Source organism: Urtica dioica, chromosome 1, assembly GCF_054948205.1.
Source record: "Urtica dioica subsp. dioica isolate 48M chromosome 1, U.dioica_male_clone48M_v1_H2, whole genome shotgun sequence".
Lineage (NCBI taxonomy): Eukaryota > Viridiplantae > Streptophyta > Magnoliopsida > Rosales > Urticaceae > Urtica > Urtica dioica.
Window position 1 is genome coordinate 16610189 of NC_142756.1, and position 27026 is coordinate 16637214.

The window sequence follows — 27026 nt, forward strand, 5'->3', positions numbered from 1 at the left end:
TCAGACTCATCGATAGTAACAAGATGAAAATATTTATGGAGTTCAATTCAAACGTGTAGATATCCAGAGGGTGACAAAAAAAGGGAGCGGCTAGGGTTTTTTCTCACTTAACATGTTATTGAACATTTACGTGTCTATCGACTATGAATATCATTTTTCATGCGTGGGAAATTACCATAAAAAAAATCTCTTCTCTATGCTTTTCTAAGTTTCGGTTGGTATAAAACAAGATCGTCCGGACCAAGAGGACCACCAAGCCACGCGTCAATGTATTAGTCAAGGAAAGTCAAACTCTATTTTTTTTTTTTTTTTTTGTGTTCTTCTCCATCCCCGACATTTACTTACTCCAATTTAATTTCTATTATAATTTATTTTCCGCATAAAACAAACCCGGTAACAAGAAATAAAAGTTAGCGACAATTTTAGCTCGTTTATGAAGAAAGGAAACATTCACCGTAATAAACTAGTTATTAATTAAAAAATAATTAGTTACAAGGTCAAGGAGCCCTTTTTTTCTTTTAAATTGTTGAAAATATATGTGTTCGTAATATATATAGTGGAGTGCGTATTTAAAAACAGATATGAAATAAGTGGAGTGCTTTTGGTGTGTCTTTATATGCATATGTAAAACAAAAGTAGGTACATAAAAAAAAAAAAAATAAATAAAAAGATGAGGCGAGGGTTTTTTTTTTTTTAAGTTGTGGTTGCATTGCATCACTAAAGTATTAATTCCTTCTTCACAATTTCAAAAGTCAAAGCACAGCCCAAAATATTTGACACACTTTCAAACTATAACATGGTTATGTACAATCAGAAATCAAGATCATACTTAAAAAAAAAAAAACAAAATAATTAAATGCTAATTAATATCACAAACACACTTCAAAATCTATGGGGATGTGTTGCTCTCAAAGAGTACATTGTCAAAACAAATAACTTTTTAAAGACCATGTGCTGCTAATATATCTTTAATTGTCTTCATTATTTGTGCTAATTCATGATTAGGACATGATATGATGTGTAGAGAGAGACAACCACCAATCTTGGAGTATTTGGTGGGAGAGAAAAAAAAAAGGTTTTGAAAGACCAATTCATGGGTTGGTTTATTTATTTTTGTGGGTCCTATGTGCTTCACCATTTCCTCTATTTAGTACAAGAATTAAGGAAAATGAGATCTAGCACAAAGAAAACAACGTTTAGTCTCCATCTCAGAGTTAGACTAAATCAAATTTAAATTCCTTAAAAATCAAGGAGGGAAAGTGAAGCCATACAGTAACGTACTTATTTAATCTTTAAAAAAAAAATCTTAGTGATAAAGTAATAATTGTCGTTAGAAAATTATAAAGCACTAATTTTATAGATCTTGTGAAGATATTTACACGTATATTATTGTGAAGATTTCTACGGATGTTCTTTTTTTTTTGCATTTTTTTGCCATTTTTTATTTTATTTTTATATTTTTTTACCCTCAAAATTTACAAATCAACTCCCCTTGAATTTTTTCTTGCAAATTAGCCCCCCTAACCTAGATTTCTGGCTTCGTCCCTGTGGCCAACTATTTAGCTAAATTAATTATGCATAATTTTACAATGACGTCAAGATACAAGTGTTATGTAGGAATTGTATGTAACACCGATCAACATAAGAATAGGTGTTCGGCATCCAAAACTAAAGAAGTCCGATTTAAAAGAGAGTCGATGACATACAAGAAAAACGATCAGGATCATAAAGTAAAATTTAAAGTCCTTCGAACAAAAATGAAGAGATCAAATAAGTTGGTAGATTAAAAGTATAGTCAAACACCCTACATCTCATCACATAACCACCTATGCCATAAGGAAATATGATTATGATACACATCACTACTCAATGTTGATACATAGAACTGTTACTACCCCGAAGACACACAATAACTGTACAATAAGGGTTTGATCAACAACTATAAAACGCGAAATATACAAATAACAAACACTAGAGGCACATAAGCGCGCACACGCACATAACATCTTTTTCATAGTTGATTCATTTTACTCATTGTATTGTATTGAACATTCGTCTTGTATAAGAAAAACCTAACCAACATAATTGATTTGTAATAGTTTTGATTATTTGAACTAATATCTTATTTTTGCCGAAATAATTGTTGCACAAATTTTGTCATCAACAAACAAAAATTATGTTACCGAAAAGAATCTACAAGAAAACTCAGTCTATGTTAAACAAAATCAAATCTATGTAAATTAATTAAGAAAAAGACTGAAATAAAGCTACTATGAATGACAAAGCTAGAATAGCGAAACTATTATATTCAGTCCGTTCTATTAATATGAATATTGAATAACAATAAAAACAGAGGTGGACTGGCCTAGTTTTTTAGACCATACAATTAAAGCAAGTCATGTAAATCAAAATATAATTAGTTAGGTAATTTATTGCTTGAATTTATTTAGAAGACAAAGAGCAGATCATTCTTACTTAAAGCATTAACTGAGACACCTAATTGACACCCGTTCTCAAATGCCCCAAATTGAAATTAGCCGTGGAAACCGTTATGCCATAACCGACTCTTCATTTATAATATTTCGCAGTCGTGAAAAAAAAAAAGGAATTAATTATTACGAAAAAGTAATCAATAAAGACACAAAAAGTATATCAATGAGACGGTGTGAATATAGTGTGATCGCTCGATTCTCTAACCATTGCTCTTCGCATTAAATTTAGAAGTATTCTGTTTTCTCTTAGCTATTTAATTGTAAAAGCATAGTAGTATATATACATTTGTTGGTATGATTTCGTGCATACAAATCGTTGTTGTAGAACTCTATCAATTTTTCAAAAAAGATCTTGGAACTTACAATCCCAAATATTTTTGTCCAACACACGGAATTCGATCCATGAAACAGAGTATAAAAGATCCGTTAGACCCAATTCAATATCAAATCAAAATCAAAATCGCGTCAAATATCTTAAGCTTGGATGTCTCATTCCCGAGCTCGGAGTAGCAGTCAAATAAGAGCTACTCTAGTCAGAGAATACCTACTCATTCATATAAGAAACCGTAATCAGATTAAAGAGGATACATGTCAATAATTAATAAGAAAACAGACGATCATAGAGTCATAGACTACGGGGATCAAATTTTCCTAAATATATTGTTCGATTATTCTCAGTAACAAGCCATCGAGCTTAATATTGTACTATTATTCTTGATTATGATCAATGATCAATGAAAATATTACTTCCCATTTATTTAGTTATCACCATTATTCGGATAATAGATTAGTTCTTAGATGAGATTTTGAATTTCATAACAAAGAATTCATGATTTGAGTCTGGAGATGTGATTTCCACATCAACCCGAATAAGTTGCACTCTATAACTTGATTAAGTAGAAGAAGGAAAAAAAAAAATCATAAAACTTTTTTTTTTGTTCTTTTTTCTTTTTCTTATCACAATTCAAAACAAGTAAGCGACTCCCAATTCCCGAAGTAAGTAGAGACTAGAGACAACCATTTTACATTTGTCACGCTAGTTTCCAGATAAAAATAAAATAATAAATTCAAATAAGTGGGGTGGGCATGCGTGGCACCAATTTACTATAAATAGAAGAATATTGTTTTAGTCGTCTTAATTTTTGCCTGAAATCATGGTAGGAATTTAATGCACACACATATACACACCAAGAAGTTAAACAAACAAACAAAAACGGTCGTAAGTCGTAACACAAAATCGTCACAACCAATAAATCGCCCAAAAACGCCGTTTTCCTCATTTACCTCTCAAAGCACGCTTCTTTATTTTCTTTATTAACATCTTTCTCCTTTTTTTAATTTATTTTCTTAATTATATTATTCTTTTCCCCTAATTTTGGTCACTGTCATGTGAATTTCACATGCATAAGAACCGTCACAAATACATAGACACACTACGACTATATTAGACACTAAGTAGCTTCTGTCAAAGAAGAAGAAAGAAAGAAAAAGAAGAAATGGAGAGAAATCAGAAGAAGAGCTTTCACATTCTTCTTCTTCTTCTTCCTCTTCTTCTCAGAATTAGCTTCGTCGTCTCTGAGGAAGAAGAAAGCTTGGACTATACAGAAGCGCTGAGGAAAAGTCTGCTCTACTTCGAATCTCAACGCTCGGGAAGACTTCCGTACAACCAGAGAGTGACGTGGCGCGACCATTCGGGCCTCACCGACGGGCTTGAACAAGGAGTGAGTAAAAGAAAAAAGAAATTAATTCTTTCGGTTTTGATTGATTTTGTTAATTGAAAATAAGTAAATATAAAATAGGTGGATTTAGTGGGAGGGTATTACGACGCCGGGGATCATGTGAAGTTCGGGCTTCCGATGGCTTTCACGGTGACAATGCTGAGCTGGAGCGTGATCGAGTACGCCGGCGAGATCTCCGACGCCGGAGAGATGGGTCACGCCGTCGAGGCCATCAAGTGGGGCACTGACTACTTCATTAAGGCCCACACCAGTCCCAATGTCCTCTGGGCCGAGGTAATTTTTTATTTATTTATTTATTTATGTGTCTTTCGCTTTAATGCCTCCCTCGAATTATTTTTGGAGTTGTTGGACTTGTTCCTTCGGATGTATATGTTTTTTTTTTTTTTTTTAGAATTTTGTTATAATTTAGTTTACACGGTTAATATTGAGACACTAATAAAAAGAAAAATATTTCACAAAAATATAATTTATTTTAAAAAGATAGCATCAAATGTGTTTTAATTTTAATCTAATGAAAAATTTGATAATTAGTTTAATTTTACGGGAAAAACAAGTAGTTATTTAGAGTAAATTCCAACAAATTCAAAAGTAAAAAATTGAAATTATAAAAGTTGAACTAAAATTGAAAGTTGAAAACTTTATTTTTTCGTTTTATTTTTATTATCATTACATGAAAGACTTTTTTTATGTTTTTTATTTATATTTTAGAAACACTTTTTTTATGTTTTTTATTTATATTTTAGAAACACTTTTTACGTCTCTCTCGAAGAGTGTCATAGAGATCACCTCACACAGCCATGCCACAGTAACAAGAAAACAAAACTGTTTAAAAATTGACCCAAAACAAAACTGTTTAAAAATTGACCCAAAACAAAACTGTTTAAAAAATTGACCCGAAAAAGAAAATTAATAATAATACAAAAGCAAATGAACAAATCAAAGACAACAATTTAACAAAGTCCACTCCTATTTAAAGTTTCATATTGTTATATAATAAATATTTCATAAATTTTAAGTAAATAATCACGTTTATATATTTACGCACGTTACTTGACATAAATATTCAACATTTTACTTGAATAAAAGAGCAAGAATACTATATAATATTTTTGATTATTTATTTAAAATTTAGGAATGTTGATTATATACCAATCTCAAACACTTTATTTAGCTAGTTACCTCATTTTTTTTATTCAACGAATCAGAGAAGTGATTAAAGTCAAAGAAATTAAAGACGATGAATATACATATAGGTTGGGGACGGAGACACGGACCACTACTGCTGGCAGAGACCGGAGGACATGACGACGTCACGGCGAGCGTACAAGGTGGACAAGGAGCACCCGGGGTCCGACCTCGCCGGAGAAACCGCGGCGGCGATGGCCGCGGCGTCGATGGTATTCCGGCGGACGAACCCGCACTACTCGCACCTGCTTCTGCAACACGCGCAAGAGCTGTTCGAGTTCGGGGACAAGTACAGAGGCAAGTACGACGGAAGCGTTGGCGTCGTCAAGAGCTACTACGCCTCCGTCAGCGGCTTCATGGACGAGCTTCTCTGGGCCGCCACGTGGCTCTACAGAGCCACTGGGAGAGACGAGTACTTCAAGTACATCGTCGACAAGGCTCACTGCTTTGGCGGTACTTCTTGGTCCATCACCGAGTTTAGCTGGGATGTCAAGTACGCCGGTATTCAACTCCTAGCCTCTCAGGTACTAATTAAACATCTTTTCTTTTATTATTATTTAACAAAATTGTCAAAACTTGTCTTCAGGCACGAAGCCATAGCCCCCTCAATTTTATTTTTGCACTTTTTGCCCATTTGTATTTTATTTTTACTTTTTTTACTCTTAAAATTTACAAATCAGCCCCTCTGATTTTTTGTTGCAAATTAGCCCCCTAGTCTAGATTTCTGGCTTCGTCCCCGCTTGTCATTGTCTCCAAAAAAAAATTATATTATTATAAAAGTCAAAGAAAGAATTAATTAGTATAAGTATATTATTTATTTAAGTAAATATAAATGGCAGCTTGATAAACAGAATTATGTATATTAATAAGAGGACAAAGTTATTAACTACTTACTATTTAGTGTAAACTTGAAAATATAAATTAAGTCTCGGGGAAATAGTACCAAACAGATGTTTAAAATTGTGCAAGTATTGTTGTATGAATATCTAGTTTTAGGGTTTAATATTCTGGTATCAATTTTTTAGTGTAAATAAAGATTTGCAAGGAGATTTTGATGCTCGAAAGTGAAGATGGTTTGGTCTCTCTAGCTAGCTAGGTGTCTTTTCCTTTTTCAAGTTAAAAATATTTAAAATATAACAATAATGGGTTATATATTAATACCTTAGCTGGGTGGTACTCTTGTCATTAAAACAGAGAAAGGTAAAGAGAGAAATGATAATGCTGTTTTTTCAAAAAAAAAAAAAAAATGATAATGCTGTATATTACCAGTACTACTATATGGTATGTAGACTGTATAGATACCTCTCTCTCTCTCTGGTGAGAATTTAATGTCATTTCTCAATTATACTTCTTTTATTAATGTTATCTGTCAGATACGTGTGGGTCGTCAACCAAACAAGCACACATAAAATAAATTAAAAATACTACATAGTCTAGATTTAGAAAGTGGAATTTTGTGAAATTTCCTAACTTAAATTTAGTTCTCTAATTTTAAATATTGAAAGTAAAATAGGTGGCTTTAGTATATATATATATATATATATTTTTTTGCTAAGAATGAGTGGCCTTGGTAGTTTCTTTCCTTTACTCCTTTAGTAGATATGTGTCCGAAGGTTATTGGATCAAAATTTGGTTTGTTTTTTCTGATTTTGCTTTTTCCTTATATTTAAAGAGGGAATATTAATTACGCGAATACCCATCTTTTGAAAATTGAAAATTGAAAATCTTCTCTTTATTTCTTTTCCCTTTACAGAGTTTCATACTAAGGCACATAACTTGGTCTCGTTCATAGGAATAAAGGACAAAAGACCTAAGATTGATATTGTGCCATTGATTCTTTGATTCACAGTGCCAGTAAAAAAAAAAAAAAAAAACCATGTGACACTTTAAGCTAAGTAATGGGCAAATAAAGTTCTCCCACACAAAGTCTGAGTTTTGTGATAGTGAAGATAACACAATAATTATTATGATATTTGCGTTGTCCTTCAAACTTTCGAAGTGGATCCCAATGTTCCATTTGGGTGACCCTACTCAAATATTGTATGGTTACAATCCTTTCATTCAAGAGTGTTATCTAATCCCCATGTTTGTTTTTGAAACTTCTTGAAGGAAAATATGTTATAAGATTATGGCTTTGGAAATTTAGAAATTAGGTACGTGCAAGTAATTGTAGGCCAATAGTAATTAGTTTCTTTCTTTGCAGCTTCTAGCCAAGCAAAAGCACCAAGACCATGTCCAAAAGATTCTCGAAAAGTATCAATCCAAAGCCGAGCACTACGTGTGTGCTTGCCTAAACAAGAATAACGGGACAGACAATGTGGAACGTACTCCGGGAGGGTTGTTATACGTTCGTCAGTGGAACAACATGCAATACGTCTCAACCGCGGCTTTTCTTTTGACAATGCACGCGGATTTCCTCAAGCAAACAAAACAAGAGCTACGATGCAACCAAGTGGTTGTTAGTCCTGACGAGATTTTTGCATTTGCCAAGTCCCAAATTGACTACATTTTGGGATCCAACCCGCAAAACATGAGCTACTTGGTGGGCTTCGGCCAAAAATATCCAAGAAGGGTTCACCATAGAGGGGCTTCAATTGCTTCCTATAGAGAGACTAAAGGGTTCATTGGATGTACACAAGGATATGACAATTGGTATAACAAGGACGACCATAACCCAAACGTCTTAGTCGGGGCTTTGGTCGGGGGACCGGATTGTAAAGACAATTTCGACGACCAAAGGTCCAATTACATGCAAACCGAGGCGTGTACTTATAATACAGCTCCATTAGTAGGGGTTTTCGCAAAGTTATCACGGTTAGAAGATCATAAGCAAAAGTCGAAGAATCTCCCGGATTCACCATTGGTTGCTTCTTATTGAGACGGGAAGCTTTTTTTTTTTTTTTAATTTTTTTTTTCTCCTTTTTGAGCCTTCTTTTTAATTTGTGCTCTTTTTGTCATTGTGGGCGAACCAAGGTTCCCCCTTACAATTTTCATTTGCTTTTTTTTTTTTTTTTTTTTTTTCCGGTATCATAATTGTATTTGTAAGTGTTCATATATAGTAAAAAGTGGAATACGTTTTCGCAAAATGTTTGTGGAATTTTAAGCTATATTTTACTATCATATGAAAAAACGAGATAAAAACACGAACATAAAATAAACATGTATCAAAAACTTAAATTAATCAAAGAACAATAACTCCGATTAAGCAATCGGCACATATGTACGCAGGACCCTAGTCCAGCGACAAATAAATAAAGATATGATTAAATAATACATACTTATATTTACACTATACGACTATCTTGTGATTTTACTTTTACATATGTTTTCTATCGTGATTGCAAATCTTGATCATCTTAATATTAAATTTTTCTATTTCACTAAAAAATCTCTTTCGCGACTTCTCATAACTCTTCCTAAAAATATATTTTTTTAAAAGTCAAAATCACTCGTAAAATATATAAAGATTAAATTATCTAATACATGGACATTAAGCTGAAGAGGATAAATCCTCCAGTTCTAAGGGGCCATACATTTCTGAAGTCCATGGCACTCGAACCCAAGACATCTCAATCAAGATATGAGTGAGATTATCACTAGACCAAACTAGCTATCACAAATATATATTTAACACCAGGAAAGTGAGGTCACCCACCAGAACAATCTTCAGGTTTGACTTCCACGTAGGAAAGTTCTCACCACTAAGAACGTATTTCGACAACATGGCCATAATAGGGTTTGACATGATTGGTGAATAGATAAAAGTACTAAATTAGCAAATTGAAAAGAAACAACTATCGAAAAGATTTAGGAAATAAAACATAATGTACATAGGCACGGAATAAATACTAGGTTTAAAAGAATCCAGTTATTATGTTTCTTGGTAGTTCGATCAATAGTCACCCTATGCCTCCCTCCAGTGACATAGCAAGTGACACCTAACCGAAAATAAAAACCATTTTAGATTAATGAGAAGTTACCGTTCATTTTTTTTATAACTATGCTCGCTAAATCCAGTTGGGCTATTCCCTTAATTAATTGAAACTTTGGCTATTCTCTTAATATTAATAAGTTGATTTGGCTAGTTAGCAAAATAGCCCAAAGATATATAGTAATAAAAAAAATCATAATGTAAAAAAAACAAAGAATTAGGTAAATAGTCAATTAAAACGTTTTGAATTGTTATATAGTCAACGTTTCGTAAATCTTAGGTTAATTGTCATAAAGATGACGTGGCCTAATAAATGAAAGTGACTATTTATCTAAAATTTACGAAACGTTTGCTATTTAACAATGTCAACTATAAATGTGGCTATTTACCTATCCAATTAAAATTGGACGTTACTTTATATAAAAAAAAATGGACGTTACAACTCTTATCGTCAAGTTGTATTTGAATCCAAGAACATGTTGTTAGCAATATTAGAATAATATTGACGGGAAAATAAAGACAATTTGCTTGGAATAAAATAAACGTAAATTAATTAATTAAAATACACGAAATCGGCTAAACCTTAAAACCGAAAAAACAAAGAGGAGAAGATGGAAATGAAAGTCGAGGCCTGTTGGACGGTTTCCTTGAAGCTTTTTATTGCCCTCCCACGGGTGCTGGAATTCGTGAGCGAAAGCCTCCCAGGATATAACGACAACAAAGGCAAGCGTAGCACCACTCGGCTTGACTCTCGGTGAACTGGAACCCAAGCGAAACTATCACCGGACTACAACACAGGATAAGACAATTTCGGAGAGGGAGAGAGTTGGATCCTTTCAGTGTATTTCGAATGAGAACTCAAGCCTCCTTTAATAGAGAAGGAAGACTTCGGTAACTGCTCTAGGCATTGATACTCGACCATTCAATGAGTATGATTTGATGGCTGCGGTTACAACTATTCAAACCAGCCCCTTCGGTTACAACCTGTTCACACTCTCGTAAGTGCTTGGTTACAAACGTTACAAAAAGCTTCCTTCATTGCATAGTTAATTGCTCGGTTACAACATAAATCGTAGCTTTAATTGTGGCCATTAGTGCTCGGTTACAACATAACCATAGCAAAACCGTAAGAAAAAAGAATTTTAGCACTAAAAAATAAGCCCGAGACATTCCCGAAGCCCGACCGACCGACGTTTGTGGTGGGCTTGTATCCTTGTTCCTCTTCTATCATTGAACCCATGTCCAATGTTTGGCTATATAAACTATACTTACGTAGTAGTTTCTTACTCAATGTGGGACTCTCCCATCATATGACATTTTTCCATTTCTTATACACATATTAAGTGTATCTTTTGGCACACTTTGAACATCAATTTCTCATTCAATATTATATTGATTTTGGTGAATAAATATTCTATCTTATACCCGTCGCAACGAGAAATAAGAAAACGCTGGAATTAATCAATTCCAATGAGTGGGCCCTACTCAAATCTTAGCCACAAACCAACCATTCAATTTTAACTAATTACAATATTTCCAACACATGTCTATATGTGTTAGTTTTTTTTTTTTATTTAAATAAAACGTACAATAGTAGTATCTAAGATGACTTAATTATATTATTATAAGAATTAATAAGTGCTTGTAATATATTACTTATCTGGAGAATATAGTTATGTCATTTAAAAAATTAATATTTTACGATATAACCAAAGCTTTGCAATTGTTGGACAGCTAGCCAAAACGGAAGCAACAAATATAACTATAATAAATCTCATTACATTCAAATTATTTATTGGTGAAAGAGTTAATTTGATAATGTTCAAATTACAAATATATTACATAAATTTAGGAAAATAGTCAATATAAACATTTGATATTGCTAAATAGCCAACGTTTGGTAAATTTTAGGTAGTCGTAAATAATAACGTGACATAATATATAGATGTGGCTATTTATCTAAGATTTACTGTAAATACATGAAAATGACTATTTACCTAAGATTTATCAAACGTTGACTATTTAGCAATGTCAAACGTTTAAATTGAATATTTTCTTAATGGACCCAATATATTAGACTAGAAGTGGAGATTATTCAAATTGTTTATTCAAAAGATTTTTAACAATGAAACGCTCGAGTTAGATTATAGAACTGGTTTTTATTTATGTAATTTTCTATAAATAAATTTGGTAATTCACAGTTATTCTTTAGGTATGATATTATTGATTGGACATGGATTTTGTTGAGCAGCACTTGGCCAAGAACAAGCTCAGCAATAATTGGGGGTTTATACGTGAGCAGGACAAAATAAGTTATTTATTCTACATTTCCACTTTTGAAAAAATAAAAAACAAAACAAATCTAAAAGTGCTTAGTTAGATTTATTAAACAAAACATGTAACTAATAGTGATAAATTTATTAGTTACATTTTGTAACTAAACACTCATAAATCTGTCTTTTTAGACAGAAAAAGAAATGTGGAATGAATCTCTTACTTCTAGCGTAGCGATGTATAATTCTTTGATAATTGAGATTTGGGACCATATCAAGCAATCGGTCCATTGCAAAGTACAAGCAGCCTTTTCAGAGCCTGTTTTAGCTAACATCAAAGACAATCTACAACTTTGAATATAAATATACTAATCATAATATTGTAAGAATGAGCATATTACGTGGGAGCATCAGTCTTGACGTGAGGCTTCTCTCAGTTAGTGATCACTAATTTCTTAATAAAATTGATTTATATGTTATATTTAAGACCAACTCCACCCGAACGTCATTCCCACTAAATGACGTAAGGGTGGAGTCTACCCGATCTGTATTTTCTATGCCAAAATGGCGTGGGTTATTAATTGATTTTAATGTTGCGCCAAGTATGGCGCACCACTATTCACTACAGTAAAAAAAAATTGGTCCTTGTAAAGTTTATAATTTATATATTTGCACTGATTTATAAAATTATATCATATTTATCCTTAAATTATTCATATTTTATATTTTAAATTTATTTTCAAATACAACATTGACATTTAGAGTTTGGGAAAAACTAAAATAATACTAATATTAATACCGAAACGAAATAACATTACAACGACATCGAAATGCAAAAAAAAAAAGAAATTAAAATAAAAAAACACAATAACAAAATAAAATTGAAAATAAAATTACAATACATAAACTAATACTCGAAAAGATTAGCGTCGGATCTTAATGACGTTGCTAGACTTCTCCATATAGGTCAACAACGTGGCTTTCCAGGAATGTTGGGCAATTTGGATTGTATGCATTGGAAATGGAAAAATTGTCCTACCGCGTGGGCCGGACAATATACGGGTCGTAGCGAAAAACCTACAATTATTCTAGAAACTGTGGTTGATTATGATCTTTGGATATGGCAAGTTTATTTTGGCATGCCGGGAAGCAACAATGACATCAACGTGTTAGAGTCTTCTCACTTATTTTCCAATCTCACTCAAGGTATTGCTCCTCCCGCTCATTATGTCATACAGGGAAATGAGTATAATATGAGTTATTATTTGGTTGATAATATATATCCAAAATGGTCTACTTTTTTACAAACTATTCGAGAACCACGTGGCCGAAAAAAAACAGTATTTTGCAATGAGGCAAGCATCATGTAGAAAATACGTAAAACGTGCATTTGGAGTTCTCCAAGAACGGTTTGCAATTGTGGCGAGACCATCAAGATTTTGGAGAAAATATGTATTAAAAGATATAATGATTACGTGCATAAGTATGCATAACATGATAATAGAGGATGAGTGCGATCTTAGCGTGCCCATTGAAGTTAACAGAGAAACGCCACCATTGGGGGTTGAATTAGAGGAGAATGGTGATACACGATTTCAAGAGTTTTTCACTCGCTACAGAAAAATTAGAGACAGAGATCCACATATCGCGCTTCGAAATGCATTGATCGACCATTTGTGTGAGGGATATTCTAATTCGGATGTGTAATTGTACTTTTATTTTATTTTATGTTATTTGTTTTGTATTGTATTGTATTTTTGTTTTAATAAATATTAAGTTTAGCTTGTGTTAATTTGTATTTTGAATTATTTTATGGAGTAATATTTTATTATTAAATAATGAATAAGTGGTATAATTGGAAGATATTAAATAAATATAAGGGTATGGAAATAAATAAGAGAAAGTTGAATATAAAATAATCTTTCAATTTGGTGTAAAAAATAGAGTTCGGTTGGAGATGAGGTAGTGTTTGATGTGACATGTAATGTAAAATAGGTAGAAAATGGTGTAATCGGGTAGAGTTGGTCTAAGGGGGTTTGAATTCTTATCTTGAAATTTTGAATTTGGATTTCCAATATGATAGCAGAAGTGATGTAATTGATTTATGAATAATAAATACATGTAATTGTCAGAAAAGATCAAATAGAGAATGTGAGTGAATAAATATCAATGAACAACTCAAATAATCGAGCTCGATCACAATACATAAAAAGATATTTAACACTCAAATCGATTGGTGCCTCATACTTTCCTATTCCTACTAACAATGTCAGCAGAGGCATCAACTATTGGGTTAGCCATATCAATCAGATTACTTTTTCATCCTTTACAAGCATGTATTTATACTACAATAATTTATTACACAATCGTGTTTTTTTAGCCAATGTTCATCTTGTAATAATAGGCTGACTTAATAACGTCTTCCTTAACTTTGTCCTTTACTTTTAGCTCGTGTGATTTGAATTCCTTGCTTCAAGATGAAGTGGCCCAACCTAGCTGATTAGACCCTGCAAGCTTGCTTCAGAAGGAATTGTGAATGTGATTTCCATAGAACAAAGGATTATCCCAGACCTAACGTCGAGATATTGATGGTGATTCTCAAGTATCGCAGAACAGAGTATCATTTACTATTTGATCCCCTTGAATCCCGTATACGAAGTTGCGATCGGATCTATTCATTAAAAAGAATCGATTCAATAAATTTTTTATGTACTCATAGGTGCTATATTGAATTTGAATCAGATTTCGGATCAATCTATATTGATTGACCGCCTCCGTTATGTTGGTGCAAGCAAATACCGGTGTTTTTTGTTTTGGATCCACCAAATCATTCTCCAAGGAGCCTCGGACCCAATTTTTTTGATCATTTGATAAAAAGATGCATTTTCTTCAATAAAAAAGAGGTAGAACCAGTTATATGCAAGGAGAGTTCAATAGTTTAAAAACACTTATTTTGAAATAAAATCCATGTGCTTTTTTATATTTATTGTTTCACTTACTAACCCAAACTTGCTCTTATAACAGTTTCAAAAAAATACATTCAAGTTGCTAGTCTTTTCCTTTATATTTTCTATTGTTAGTATTACCAACGATGCTAGTGCTTCGTTTAAATAAGGGAAGTAGACAATACTATTAGTGGCTACAAATTTTTTTTTTTCCAAAATCATTCTAAATTATAATGAAGACAATTCAATAAGTTGGCTATGTGTGCAATAACAAAAATACCCTCATTTTTTTTTCTTTTTTCTCTCTCTTTCTCTGTCTATTCTCTTCCCTTCTCTTTCTCGCACTACTTCTTCTCCATCCCCTTTCATTCTTCAATCTCAATGTTAATTTTTTTCCAAGAAAGCGTGTCAGAGAAAAAAAAAGCTAAGAAAATTATGTTAGCCATGTTGCTAATATTAGGCGAGAAAATAATAGACAAATTGCATGATGATTAAATTAAATAAATATACAAAAAAATTAATATATAAACACGTAGACAAGAGAACAAAAATAAATAAATTAAATAACTAAACCGGATATCACCAAGAAACCGGTAAAGAAGAGAAATGGAGAATACGTCCAGGCTTGTTCGACAATTTTCTTAAAGCGTTATGTCATAATACTACCACCTATATAGAGAAAATTGAGAGGAAGGAAAGAAATATTTTTATGTGTGTAAAACTATAGGTTTGCCATTGACTTGGCTCATTTATGCCTGTTTTTCTCTCTTTGCTAAAGGAATGTGAACAATTTTAAATAGGCACACCTCAAGAATAATTTTGTACATAGCCATTAAGGCCAAAACCGTTTGTCAAGTTTAAATACCATTAAGGATGGTAATAAACCTAAAGAAGCGTTCATACCATAAGTACCAAGCATTAAAATTGTGTAATACACCATTCAATCAAATAAAAATAAATAAATTTATATTTTAAATTGTAATGGAAAAACTTCAGCCCAAAAATTAAATAGACTTTAGCCAATTAGTCTGGATAGAGATGGTTCGTACGTTTGTGTGGTGGACTTGGGCTTCCTCTACAAAACTGGGTCATCCTTACGAGCCCAAAGTTAGTCCAATTTTCTTTTCCATATATAAGCACAATAATATCCACACATCTAATCCATGTGAGACTCTTATATGTCCACACTCAATCACAACACACTTATCTTTTCTACACAATATTTGGAGTTTTTCAATACACTTTGATCATCAATTTCTCATTCACCTTAGCTCCAATTTTGACAGATAAAAACCGATCTTATACCTCTCACAACTAGGAATAAGAATCAATCATAACATTTAAGTTTCAAAGAGTAGACCCCACTCGATATGTGCCACAAATAAGCCAATTAAATGATATTAAATACTCTTTAATATCATTAACAACACAAATTTTCCAACAATTCCTCACATGAATGAAATTGAGTAACATCCACACAAGACATGAGTCGTCTCAATATGGTGATAGCTTCTACGGTTAATACCGCATAGGATAGATAGGTATAACCTTTGAATCTTCCCTCGTAAAAGTATGCTATGTTTACTCACTACTCAGTAGACGCGATGTTCTTGAACTGTTAGTCGTTTGTGTATAAACGATAAACATATTTCACACGGATATCTTCCTGACACGAGATTCAGTTTTCATGGTTATGTTCCTTTCGGCACTGAAACTTGCGCCTGATTCTGCAAGAGTTTCTAAAGAATTAAGGTCAATTAATTCCCTTTCGAAGCGGCTCCACTTCTCTCTCACATAGGTGATTCTTTACCAAAAGTAATCCCGCATTACTTCACCAAAATCTCAAAATATTCAATGTCATATAATCATTAAAAGCTCAACGCTTATCCTCATATGGGTGTCACCGTTTTAATCATAAGAATTGGACCAGGGGGTCTTCCCCCATAGTGATCTCACTTCATCTTGATAATTAGGTTGTCTCTTTGAACCAAGATTTTGGGATCTCCATCAGCACAGTTGGGTCTCCTTTGCCTAGATTTATTGTTCATGGGCTTAAGCCCTATTCCGTTAGATGTCTTCTCCTTATCTTAGCGGATCCTCACTCTCTATGTACCAAACATGGTCAATTCAATTGACTCCATATAAGAGAAGTTAACTCATGGTTTTATGTCCCGACAAAAATGTCTAGACATACCATAGTTCACCACGTTATGTGTTCTACCAATTGAAAATTAATTATTACAATATAAGCATATTGTAGGAACAAGTCAAGAACATCCTTTACAAAATACAAGGCACTTAGCCTCTTCATCACATTTATCAATGAAACAAACTCAGATTCCATCGTGGATCGAGTTATCACCTTTTGTATATAGGATTTCCAACATAACTTCATCTCTCAAAATGAATACAAATCTACCAAGAATTTCATATATTCAACTCGCAACAGTGAATTCATTCAATGAATTTCAAAATACCTCTTATGACGTAGATCATAATCACGACTACATCGTAAATACCTCATTACTTTCACGATCATTATCCATAGTTCAGAACTTGGATTACTCATATATCTAGTCAATCTACTCAAAATGTAGGCCAAACCAAAAAATGTACAAATTACTAAGTACATGAGAGATGTTTTTCTACTTTATTCTCAGACAAGCATTGTCTAACTCCAATATGATATCTAAAAATCTAGAATAGTCATATTCAAGCTTGTCTAGAATTTAGTCAATGAGGTGTGACGGTTTCAAGACAGTCTCATTAGACTTTCATATAAATTAGACACCCAATATAACATTGAAAAGTCCAATATTTTTCATATCAAACTCACGGTTTGATATATCATGTGTATTTAACCATGCAATTATTATCACCCATAATAAACATGTCATCAACATATAAACACAAAATCATATCACCATGTTTAGTGTATATTCATTTGTCACACTCTTGGATCTAAAATTCAAATGACATTCTAACGGTGTCAAGTTTCTCAAGCCATTATCATGGCATTTTGATGAAGTCATAAAACTATATGACTAACTTTACATACTTTCCTTTCTTGCCTAGACGCAATACAACCCTTGGGTTGTTCCACATAGATTTCTTCCTCGAGATATCTATCATGGAAAGTAATTTTACATCTTTATGATGAATTTCAAGATTACGCAACGTGGCAATTGAAATTATTATTCTAATGGATGTTATTCTCGTGACGGGAGAATACATATCAAAGTGGTCAAGACTCTCTAAGTGTCTTCTGAATTTTTACTACAAGTCTCGTCTAGTAATTAACCATTTAGATTAAATGCACATCAATACCATTATTACATAATAATGACAATTGTTACAACTTTGTAAGAATGTTTCACACATTCAACATGTAATCACCATGGTTATTCAACATTTATCCAAGCTTATAAGTGTTTCATAACGTCGATTCATAACTTTAACCTTCAAGGCCAATGAAGCAAAACCGTTCACAAACGATCAGCCACAAAATTAAAGCCTCTTTAATTTCATTCAAACACACTTTATACCAAGTGTTTTACTACTTAGGAAGAAGATTAACCAACTTCAAAATGTGATAGCGTCTCTTTCACTTCTTATGGTGTAAGTTCATAATTGACTCTCAAAAGAGTTCGTGGACTCTTAATATGTTAGAGGTCAACTCTCTAGCATATCGGTTAGATATTTATAATGATATTAAATTTCTACCAAACTTATTCGCTTTGTCTAAGTCATTTAAACTCTACCCCTTCGTCGGGCTCATTATCAATTTTTTTGAGTTATTTCAACAATAAACTCAATACTTAAATAAGAGGAGCTCGGTTCATCTTCCTCATACTTATAATGAAATACATGGTGGAAGAACGAAGCTTATCAGATTCCATAAAAGAATCATTGTGTTTAACAAGAATTTTGAAATATACACAATACACCAATACACATATCTAAAATATGTGTATTCAATAAAGATACAACCAAGGCCTTTAGTTCACTCTTTTATTTTCTTAGGAGCATGCAGCAGTTGCCATCACTCAGACAGAGCACCCCTTACATTCGAAAGTATTTGTAGGAAGCATTTCTTCTTTTAAATAACTCGAATAAGGATATAATATCATTCATAATACATTATTCAAAGGTGAATTTTCAGCATGATGGTTACTCCCCACATGTCTTATGGTAACTTAAACAACATCACATTCACCAAAAAAAAAATGTGATACAATCGTTTTGCACCGCCGTATGGTATAAGATAATATGATGGAGTGACATTGTGAATAAATCCATGTTGTGCATAGAAGCAGTCACTTCGCACCATATTAAATTATTAATGAAATTGACTACCATCTTCAACTTTAAACAAAGCAAATTACTCAATTGCCACAAAAATTGCTTAAACGAAAATAAATTATTTTGTACTTTCGTCAATGAAAATCACAAAATAATTATTTTTACCTTTGTTGGTCCATAAACCAAAATTGAAAATTTTCATTCAATATTACCAAAGGAATTTCTTAATTATTGATTCAACACAAATCTCATTTATGTGTTCGAAATCAAACTTTATTATAAAAACTAATTATTTTTCGCATTGTGTCGATACCCACATGAGATACACAAGAAGACATATGCAAAAAATAATAATTTTTGGATATGATGACAAAGTCATTTTTTACATAACACACGTTCACATTCAAACCACCCATGGTTAATAAATAAAATATAGATCTCATAAAACAATTCAAAGAAATGGTTAAACAATTTCCCATAAATAAGATTCTCTCTTATTTTGGGCAGGGTTAATGGTGGCATAAATACTTAATGTTTGAACAAAACCATACTTATGTACCTAATCTTTTTTTTTTCGACGGCAATAATACAAAACGTTACGTTTCTGTGTTTCCGTCACTACCTCTACCTTTAACTTGTAACGGATGTCCACGCGGCATCATCATATTCAATCTGCATATTTTGCATTAAAAAAAAGAATAAAATATATATAAGTTATTGAGTTATTTAGTTTTGAAAGAAATACATTATAATTTTGTAAAAGGAAAAGAAAAGAAATAAAATGTCCAATTTCATCGTAAATCCCTAATCCCCAATTTCATCGTGGTTCCTCTCTTCTTCTTCTTCTTCTTCTTCTTCTTCTTCTTCTTCTATCTTTCTTTGTCGTTGGAGCTGAATTTGCGAGCGAGTGTGTCTTGCACACGAAGCCTGAGTCGATGGCTGCGGAATACTCTTCTTCATCATTTGGGAGCAAGCGGCGAGGAAGGTCATCGCAGATATCTCAACGTAATTGCTATTGTGGCGCGCCATGGGTAGAGAGGACGTCGTGGACGGATTTGAACTTAGGGAGGAGGTTTGTAAACTGCCATAAGAAAAAGGTAAATAGATCAAACCCATGGACATCGTGGTCGTTTATTTTGATTTCAGTTGATTTGTCGTAGACTTTAGCATCTGTTAATTGTGCTCTACAGGAAGAAGGGGGTTGCAAATTTTTATGTGGATAGACTGAGAAATGTGCAATAGATCAAAGCATGTGATTCCAGGCCTTATCAAGAAAATTAATTACTTGGAAGTAGAAATTGAAAAATTCAGAGTTGATGAAGAAGTCAAAGGTGTCGGTGGCGATGACGGCGAACTGATTATGTTCACTGCAAATGTGAAAGGGTCAGTGAGAAGCAACAGTTGTCAATGCAGGTTGTTTGTTGTTGTATTTATTGCTGTTTTTGTCATTGGTTTCATGGTGTCTTTGTAATTGGTTGTTTGTTGTTGCGTTTGTTGCTGTGTTTTTTGTTGTGTTTGCTGCTGTGTTTGTATCACTTCTGAGTTGTATCTCTTTATTTTGTCAATGAAATATTGTATAACTTTGTTTTGTCAATGGAAATAATTCACTAAAAAGATAGCGTGCAAGTATTTTACCAAAAAGATATGTCTTCATTTCTCATGCACATTCCACATATTTCACCAAAAAGATGGTCTGCAAGTATCAGTTTTAACAGACTCAACATAGGTTCCAAAAAGAGACAACAAACAGACCTGCTACAGTTACTTTACACAGGTCCAAAATACCAAAAAATCAAAACAGCATAAACAGACCTGAACACATACTTCCAGATTATATTCTAATTTCAGAGACTATTCGGTCTATACTTTTTCTTCCACGCCATGAATGATGTGAGACGCTGAGATGACTGGGATGGTTGAGTTGGCTGAGACGACTGGGATGGCATGGGTGGCTGAGACGACAGGGATGGATGAGGTGGCTGAGACGACTGGGATTGCATGTCCCTAATCTGATGTATTTTCCTTCTTTCGGCTCTCTTGACTGTCACCGGGGCAGGGTTAGCCTTCACTGGTCTTCCATTTCCCATTCACCTTAGCTCCAATTTTGACAAATAAATAACTGATCTTATACCTCTCGCAATGAGGAATAAGAATCACTCATAACATTTCAGTTTCAAAGAGTGGACCCCACTCGATATTTGCCACAAATCAGCCAATCAAATGATATTAAATATTCTTTAATATCATTAACAACACAAATTTTCCAATCAAATCATTCGGGATGAGATTTTGCAACATCCATAATTAGAGGCTGTGTGGCTTGTGTATGGAACTCGTTTGCGATCATCGAAGCAGCCATAATGAAGCTTAGTTGTGTAGGCTCTCCGGAGCTCGGTGGCGTGGTGAATCTCATCTCCAAGTATGTTACTTTTCCAGACTTGAAAGACGCTCGCAAGTTGTTCGGCGATTTGCCCCACAAGAACATCGGTAGCAAATTTCGGGTTTAATCGTTCTCAATTGGAGCCATTCGAGTAGATTTAGTTGTAGTGGTTCGACTTAGGCATTGTTATGTGAAATGCCTCACTTTCAAAGGCCGATTGATCGTGAAAGTGAGTCATTTACTTTGTTCTCTTGACTTGATTTTATTTATTTTTTTGATATTATAGTTACCATGACGATGCTTATGATGTGTCGCATGCTTTACACATCGTCAACAATATGAATAGCTCGACCACATTCCCGTTGATGGAGTCCTTCAAGTATCAGGTTTGACTTCTCTCCTATTTATTCCGATAATGGCTTATTGTACTTTTTTAACTAAACTTTGTCACAAGTGAGCTAAAAATATCATTTTTTTTCCGTGTTATGTCAAATATTATATTAATTCATGTTGTGTCTTTGAAATGGGTTTTGACCAAAGACTGAAATATCATGTCTCGCGGCTATACCGCACCTCTAATTTTTAGGATATCTCGTACTGTACCCGGGTATCCTGCATTATTTGACGAACGTTCGGGGTATTTCGTACCATGTGGTAAATTGCATTCCGTGGGGTATATTAAACAATAAATAAATCTAAAAAAATATTTTACACACATATACTAAAATGTACTGGATTTATTTCAAAGTTATTACAAATTGATATATATATATATATATATATATATATAATATTAAGATGTAATAAGTAACAAATTGGGATAATATGCTTATTTATATATCCGTCATGTTGTTACGTATTATATAATATGTTATATATAACTCTTACTGGTGGAACAAATTTGTTATTATATAATACAAACCTGACACAAACGTACATTTATCATTGTATAATATACTAATTACTAATTGTATCACACTCTGTTAAATTACTCAAGATTTGAAAAGTCCAAAAGTCGAAATACGTTAAAGCATTTATTTAACTAAACGCTAAAGCAAGTATTTGAACTTCACATACTATAATTTTAAAAAGCTCCACATCACCTAAAGATTGAGCAAAAAAAATTTCAATGTATTATAAATAGGGATGAGTTTCATGTAATACAGAGATTTAGAAAGAAATATTAGTGATTTCAAAATTAGACCAAAATCAACCAAAGTATAATGTAAGACATTTCTATTAGCATGTTCAATGTGCAATGTCCATCTTACCTTCTAAATTCAATTTCTTCTCATTTTTTTTTCTCTTTGTTCTACGTTTCTCACTTCTCTCATCTTCGGTGAGGAACATACTCTTTATAAAATTAGTGACGACCTCCAAATTGAGTTTGCTGCTTCAATACCCATCCGCCAATGCCTCCACTACGCTCACTTCCCAGCTTTCCGTATGTATACATATTTGTGTAATTGTAGACATGTATGTCTACCGTTACATATTTTTGTGGACATGTATGTCTACAGTTACATATTTTGTAGACATGTATGTCTATCTACAATTTCTTTAATTGTAGACATATATGTCAATAAATATCTGTAATTTTAGACATGTATATATACAAATGTCTGTAATTGTAAATATATATATTTATAATTTTTGTAATTGTAGACATGTATGTCTACAATTTATATAATTGTAGACTCGTATGTATTTCAATATGTAGATGATCTATAAGTAGAAAACTACTATCACTTTCATCCTCATAAGATCATGACACAAATGATTTGTTACAACTCATCAAAGCGTGAGGTAATGAGCCAAATCATTACAACCTTAGTGACCTGAACAAAAACAGAAACAATAAGAACGAATAAATAAAAAAACCAGACTATAAGGTATTGTATTCGAGTTCAGGACCATGTTTATAAAACACAACATCAAATTCGAAACATAATTAAAAAAAACAGCCTCAAAGCAAAGCATATCTCACTACATTGTAAAAAATACATGAAGAGAACCATAAAAAATTAATAAAAATGTAAAATTGATCGGATCAGCGCTCTCTCCTTTCACAACCACATTTGATGTCTTACAATTCGTCATCACATCTTCAATGCCTAACCCAAAAAAAAAAAAAAAAAATCAGTAACACTGGAAATAAAACCACATCTTCCGACTCCTCTTTATTCTTCTCTTTTGGCCTCTCTGGTTTCGGCTCTCGGCTTAAATTCCCTAATTTTGATTTAAAAAAATTCCGACTAAAACTGAGAAAATTACAAGCTTTCCTTACCTTGAGACGAGCGGAACATTGACATGATTCTCTTTTTTTGTTGAACTTCGAGAAAGAGCGACGCAAACGACGAGGAGTGGAAAACAGTGATGAATGGAAAATGGCTTGAGAGGCAAACATAGAGGAACGGCAAACGGCTAGGATGAAATCGCTGAGGTTTATCCGAGATCGGTCACCGGTGGACTTGAGAAGGATTCTCCAATTGGATTGGGGTCGACGATGGATTAAGCCATACCGTTGGCGCCGCACACAGGGTCATATCGGAGCACTTGTGTTGAGAGAGAGAGAGAGAGAGAGAGACAGTTTAGGGCTATATTTGAGGTGGGTTCTTTTTTCGCTGCGAGAGACGCTCTGAGAGAGTGAGAATGAAGAGAGAGTAAGACCGAAGAGACAGAGACAAAGTGACAATGAAGCGAGATTTTGAAGGTCTTTACTCTCTCTCTCTCTCTCTCTCTCTCTCTCTCTCTCTTTAAATGTCTTTAAAGTATTTGGAGGCAAAAAGTGGGAATATGGTATTTTTAATAGAAACTTTAAAGTAAAGGGTAAAATCTAATAAAAGTGTCCTAAATTATGCTTTGGTTGATTTTGGTCAAAATCAAAATGAGTAATAGATCTATCCAAATGTCATTAATAAATCATGTTGGGCTTAGTCCTTCTTTAACCGTTGGTCCACGATTTTAGGCATGACATAAACAATTCAATTTTTTTTGGGAAATGACCGGATCTACTACTCAATTCAATGATTTGGACCAAAATATAGAGTTTCTTGTTTTGGACACTTTTAGTAGTTGCTTAAGTGAGCAAGTACATATTTGCCCTTCTTCTTCATTCTTCACGTTATCTTCTTCTTCTTCTCTCCTCACCCGCGCGACATTAGAGAGCAAACAGAGCAAGGAAAAAAAAATTCCAGACCACATAATCCAAGCTCTCTTCCCGGCCGGCCACCCAAAATCATCACCGCCACCTTTCCTCGCCTTCCTTCTTCCTTTCCTATTCCTGCGCGCCACCACCGATTCTCCTCCATCGCGCGACTCACAGCCACCGATCCTCCACCGCGCGCGCGCCGGCCGAGAAAAGGGAGAACGCCGCTGCCGCCGAGGCCCAGCTTGGACGCGCACCTCGACCACTCCGATCATCTTCTCCATGCTTAGCTCTCTCGCGTTGATCGCTGCCAAGGAACGAGCCCAAGCGCGCGACCACCGAGTCTCCCCGAGCGCTCGACCGCCGTGAAGTGTGCGCCGCCGCAAGCTAGGAGAAACGCCGGGATGGAGAGAGAGCTTTTGGAGGAGGCCGGATTTTAGGAACATAGAGAGGTGAGGAGATTTCTTCAAATTGGAATCCATGTTGATTAGGGTTAGGTTTTGATTTGGGGGTTTTGGTTGTGAACGTGTTTTGATGATTTTAGTTGAAGATTTGAATTGCTTTCGGTGATGATTCTTCTGGTTATGAGTTTGTTCTTGGTTTTGGACGAGTGTTGTTTTGGATTGGGTCTTGGCCGTGAGCTTGGTTTGCTTGTGTGTTTTTGGCCGTGAGCTAAGGTTGGCCGTGAGCTTGGTTTGCTTGTTTTTTGCCGTGTTTTACGTTTTGGCCGTGTGGTTCTTTTGGCTGGGAATTCTGAAATGTGTTGTTGTTGTTGTTGTTGTTGTTGTTTAGTGTCTTGTGATAGAAAATCTGAGCCTCGGGAATTCTAAAATTTGAGATTTGATATTTCGTTCGGGCTCGGGTTTCTGTTAGTTAATTCTGAGATTGAAATGTGGTTTTTATGACAAGTTAAGTAATTTAGAAATTGACTCGATGTTCATTTCTGAATTTCACAGCTCAGTCGCAGATCAAGTCAAAACGAGCGAAAATCGGCGGAAACTGAGCGCGTCGAAGCCGAAGAGTAGTGAATTCAGAAAAAGATTTTAAAGCTCGATCTCACTCGTGAGTCGTTTATCGCTTTATAGCGTTAGACTCGAGTTTTAATTTAAATTCTGGTTAATTAATTCAGAATTCTCGGTTTGTATGATTTTTCGGATTATTCATTTAATTTATTTAAGACTCGTAAATTCTCGAACCCCTGAACCGACTCGCAGTGAATCCCGATAACGAACCTTAAGCTCGTCAGCTTCTCCCGAATCATTGACTAATGAGATTTCAACAATTTGAACAACTATTGTCATTTATGTTTAGGAATTAAAGACGTAAAAAAGACATAAATTACTGAAATTGTAACATATAATTAGTCATTCATCCATTATTGAAATACACTCCAAGTTTCAAAAAGACATATAATTAGTCATTAAACTATAATAACTGAAATTAGTTCCAAAAACACATACAACTATAATAATTCATCCATTCCTCTCGGACAAAGGAACTGGATTGTTGCATGTAGTCCGGTTGTGACCAACTTCTCCACATCGCGAACACTTCCTAAGAATAGGCTCTTCCCCTTGAGAATGTATCCGTCTCTTCTTCGGTCTACCGACGGCACGTGATCTGTATGTCGGAGTCTTGTCTCTCATTTATACAACAAATATGTTCACTCTCATACCTGAATAAGAAAATTCAAAAATCAGAATAACTTTAGATTGGTATGTATAATTGTAATAAAAACTGTCATAAATTGTAGACTTATAAGTCTACAGTTAAATTGTAGGTATCGACGTCTAGAGTTGTAGTAACTGTAGACTTATAATATCTACAATGAGACTATTTGTATATATGTATATCTACAATTACACCAATTGTAGATATACATGTCTACAATTCTTGTAATTGTAGACATATAGGTCTACACCTTCAGCTGTTGTAGACTAATAAGTCTACAACAGCTGAAGGTGTAGACCTATATGTCTACAATTACAAGAATTGTAGACATGTATATCTACAATTGCAATAACGACGTATGACGGAGACAGTCTACAGTTTCAGAGATTGTAGACATGTATATCTACAATTCAAGAACGCGAAAAAAAAAACTCAAATGTCCAAAAACACGAAGAACAACACACAAACAAACCCAGCAACAAACAACACAGAGACGGCGGGTAATGACACCAACAAACCCAGAACGACACATACCTCAACTAGATCTCCGGCCATGATTTTTTTGCCTCACCACCGGATCGCGGCCATGAACAACGTCGTGATTTAGAAACAAAGCCATGTGCTGAATCTCAACAAGGTTCATCCTCATGTGCTCACGCGCTCGAGCTCGTCGGTGGTGAGCGAGGACGACCAACATAAAAAGGTAAGCTTTTTTTGTATGTCAAAATGAACAAGAGAGAAAAACAGAGGAGAGAGAGAGAGAGAGAGCTCTCAAAGGTGAGAGCTTTTTTGGCTTTATGAGCAAGTTTTGGATTAAAATGAACAAAATTAAAAATTAAAGGGTAAAGAGGGTAATAAAGATTTATCTCTCCTCATATTGGTAGTATAATTGTCCAAAAACATGGACCACAACATTTTGGTCCAAACTTTCCAAATGACTACTAGTTGAGGTCATTTCCC

The 27026-nt window shown here is 33.9% G+C and overlaps 1 protein-coding gene and 1 long non-coding RNA gene across 2 annotated transcripts; one reads left to right on the forward strand and one right to left on the reverse strand.

Moving 5' to 3' along the window:
- The first annotated feature begins 3794 nt into the window (after positions 1–3794).
- On the forward strand, positions 3795–8461 carry GH9B8 (glycosyl hydrolase 9B8). The gene is made up of 4 exons (XM_089614348.1): positions 3795–4213; positions 4292–4504; positions 5485–5940; positions 7620–8461. Exons 1-4 carry the CDS (start codon positions 3989–3991, stop codon positions 8292–8294), a joined length of 1569 nt encoding a protein of 522 aa, XP_089470474.1. The 5' UTR covers positions 3795–3988; the 3' UTR covers positions 8295–8461.
- Positions 8462–22975: 14514 nt separating this feature from the next.
- Positions 22976–23968, reverse strand: LOC149407546 (uncharacterized). The gene is made up of 2 exons (XR_016301553.1): positions 23535–23968; positions 22976–23361 (listed from the first exon to the last, which is right to left on the reverse strand). It is a non-coding gene; the product is annotated as an uncharacterized LOC149407546 (long non-coding RNA).
- Between the last annotated feature and the right edge of the window lie 3058 nt (positions 23969–27026).

What these genes read in the sequence shown, in the direction of transcription:
- GH9B8 (XM_089614348.1), top strand. Translation starts at nt 3,989, where the DNA reads ATGGAGAGAAATCAGAAGAAGAGCTTTCACATTCTTCTTCTTCTTCTT. An exon ending in CCGACGGGCTTGAACAAGGA is followed by an intron (nt 4,214 to 4,291) that starts GTGAGTAAAAGA and finishes AATATAAAATAG; the next exon opens with GTGGATTTAGTGGGAGGGTA. An exon ending in CCAATGTCCTCTGGGCCGAG is followed by an intron (nt 4,505 to 5,484) that starts GTAATTTTTTAT and finishes ATATACATATAG; the next exon opens with GTTGGGGACGGAGACACGGA.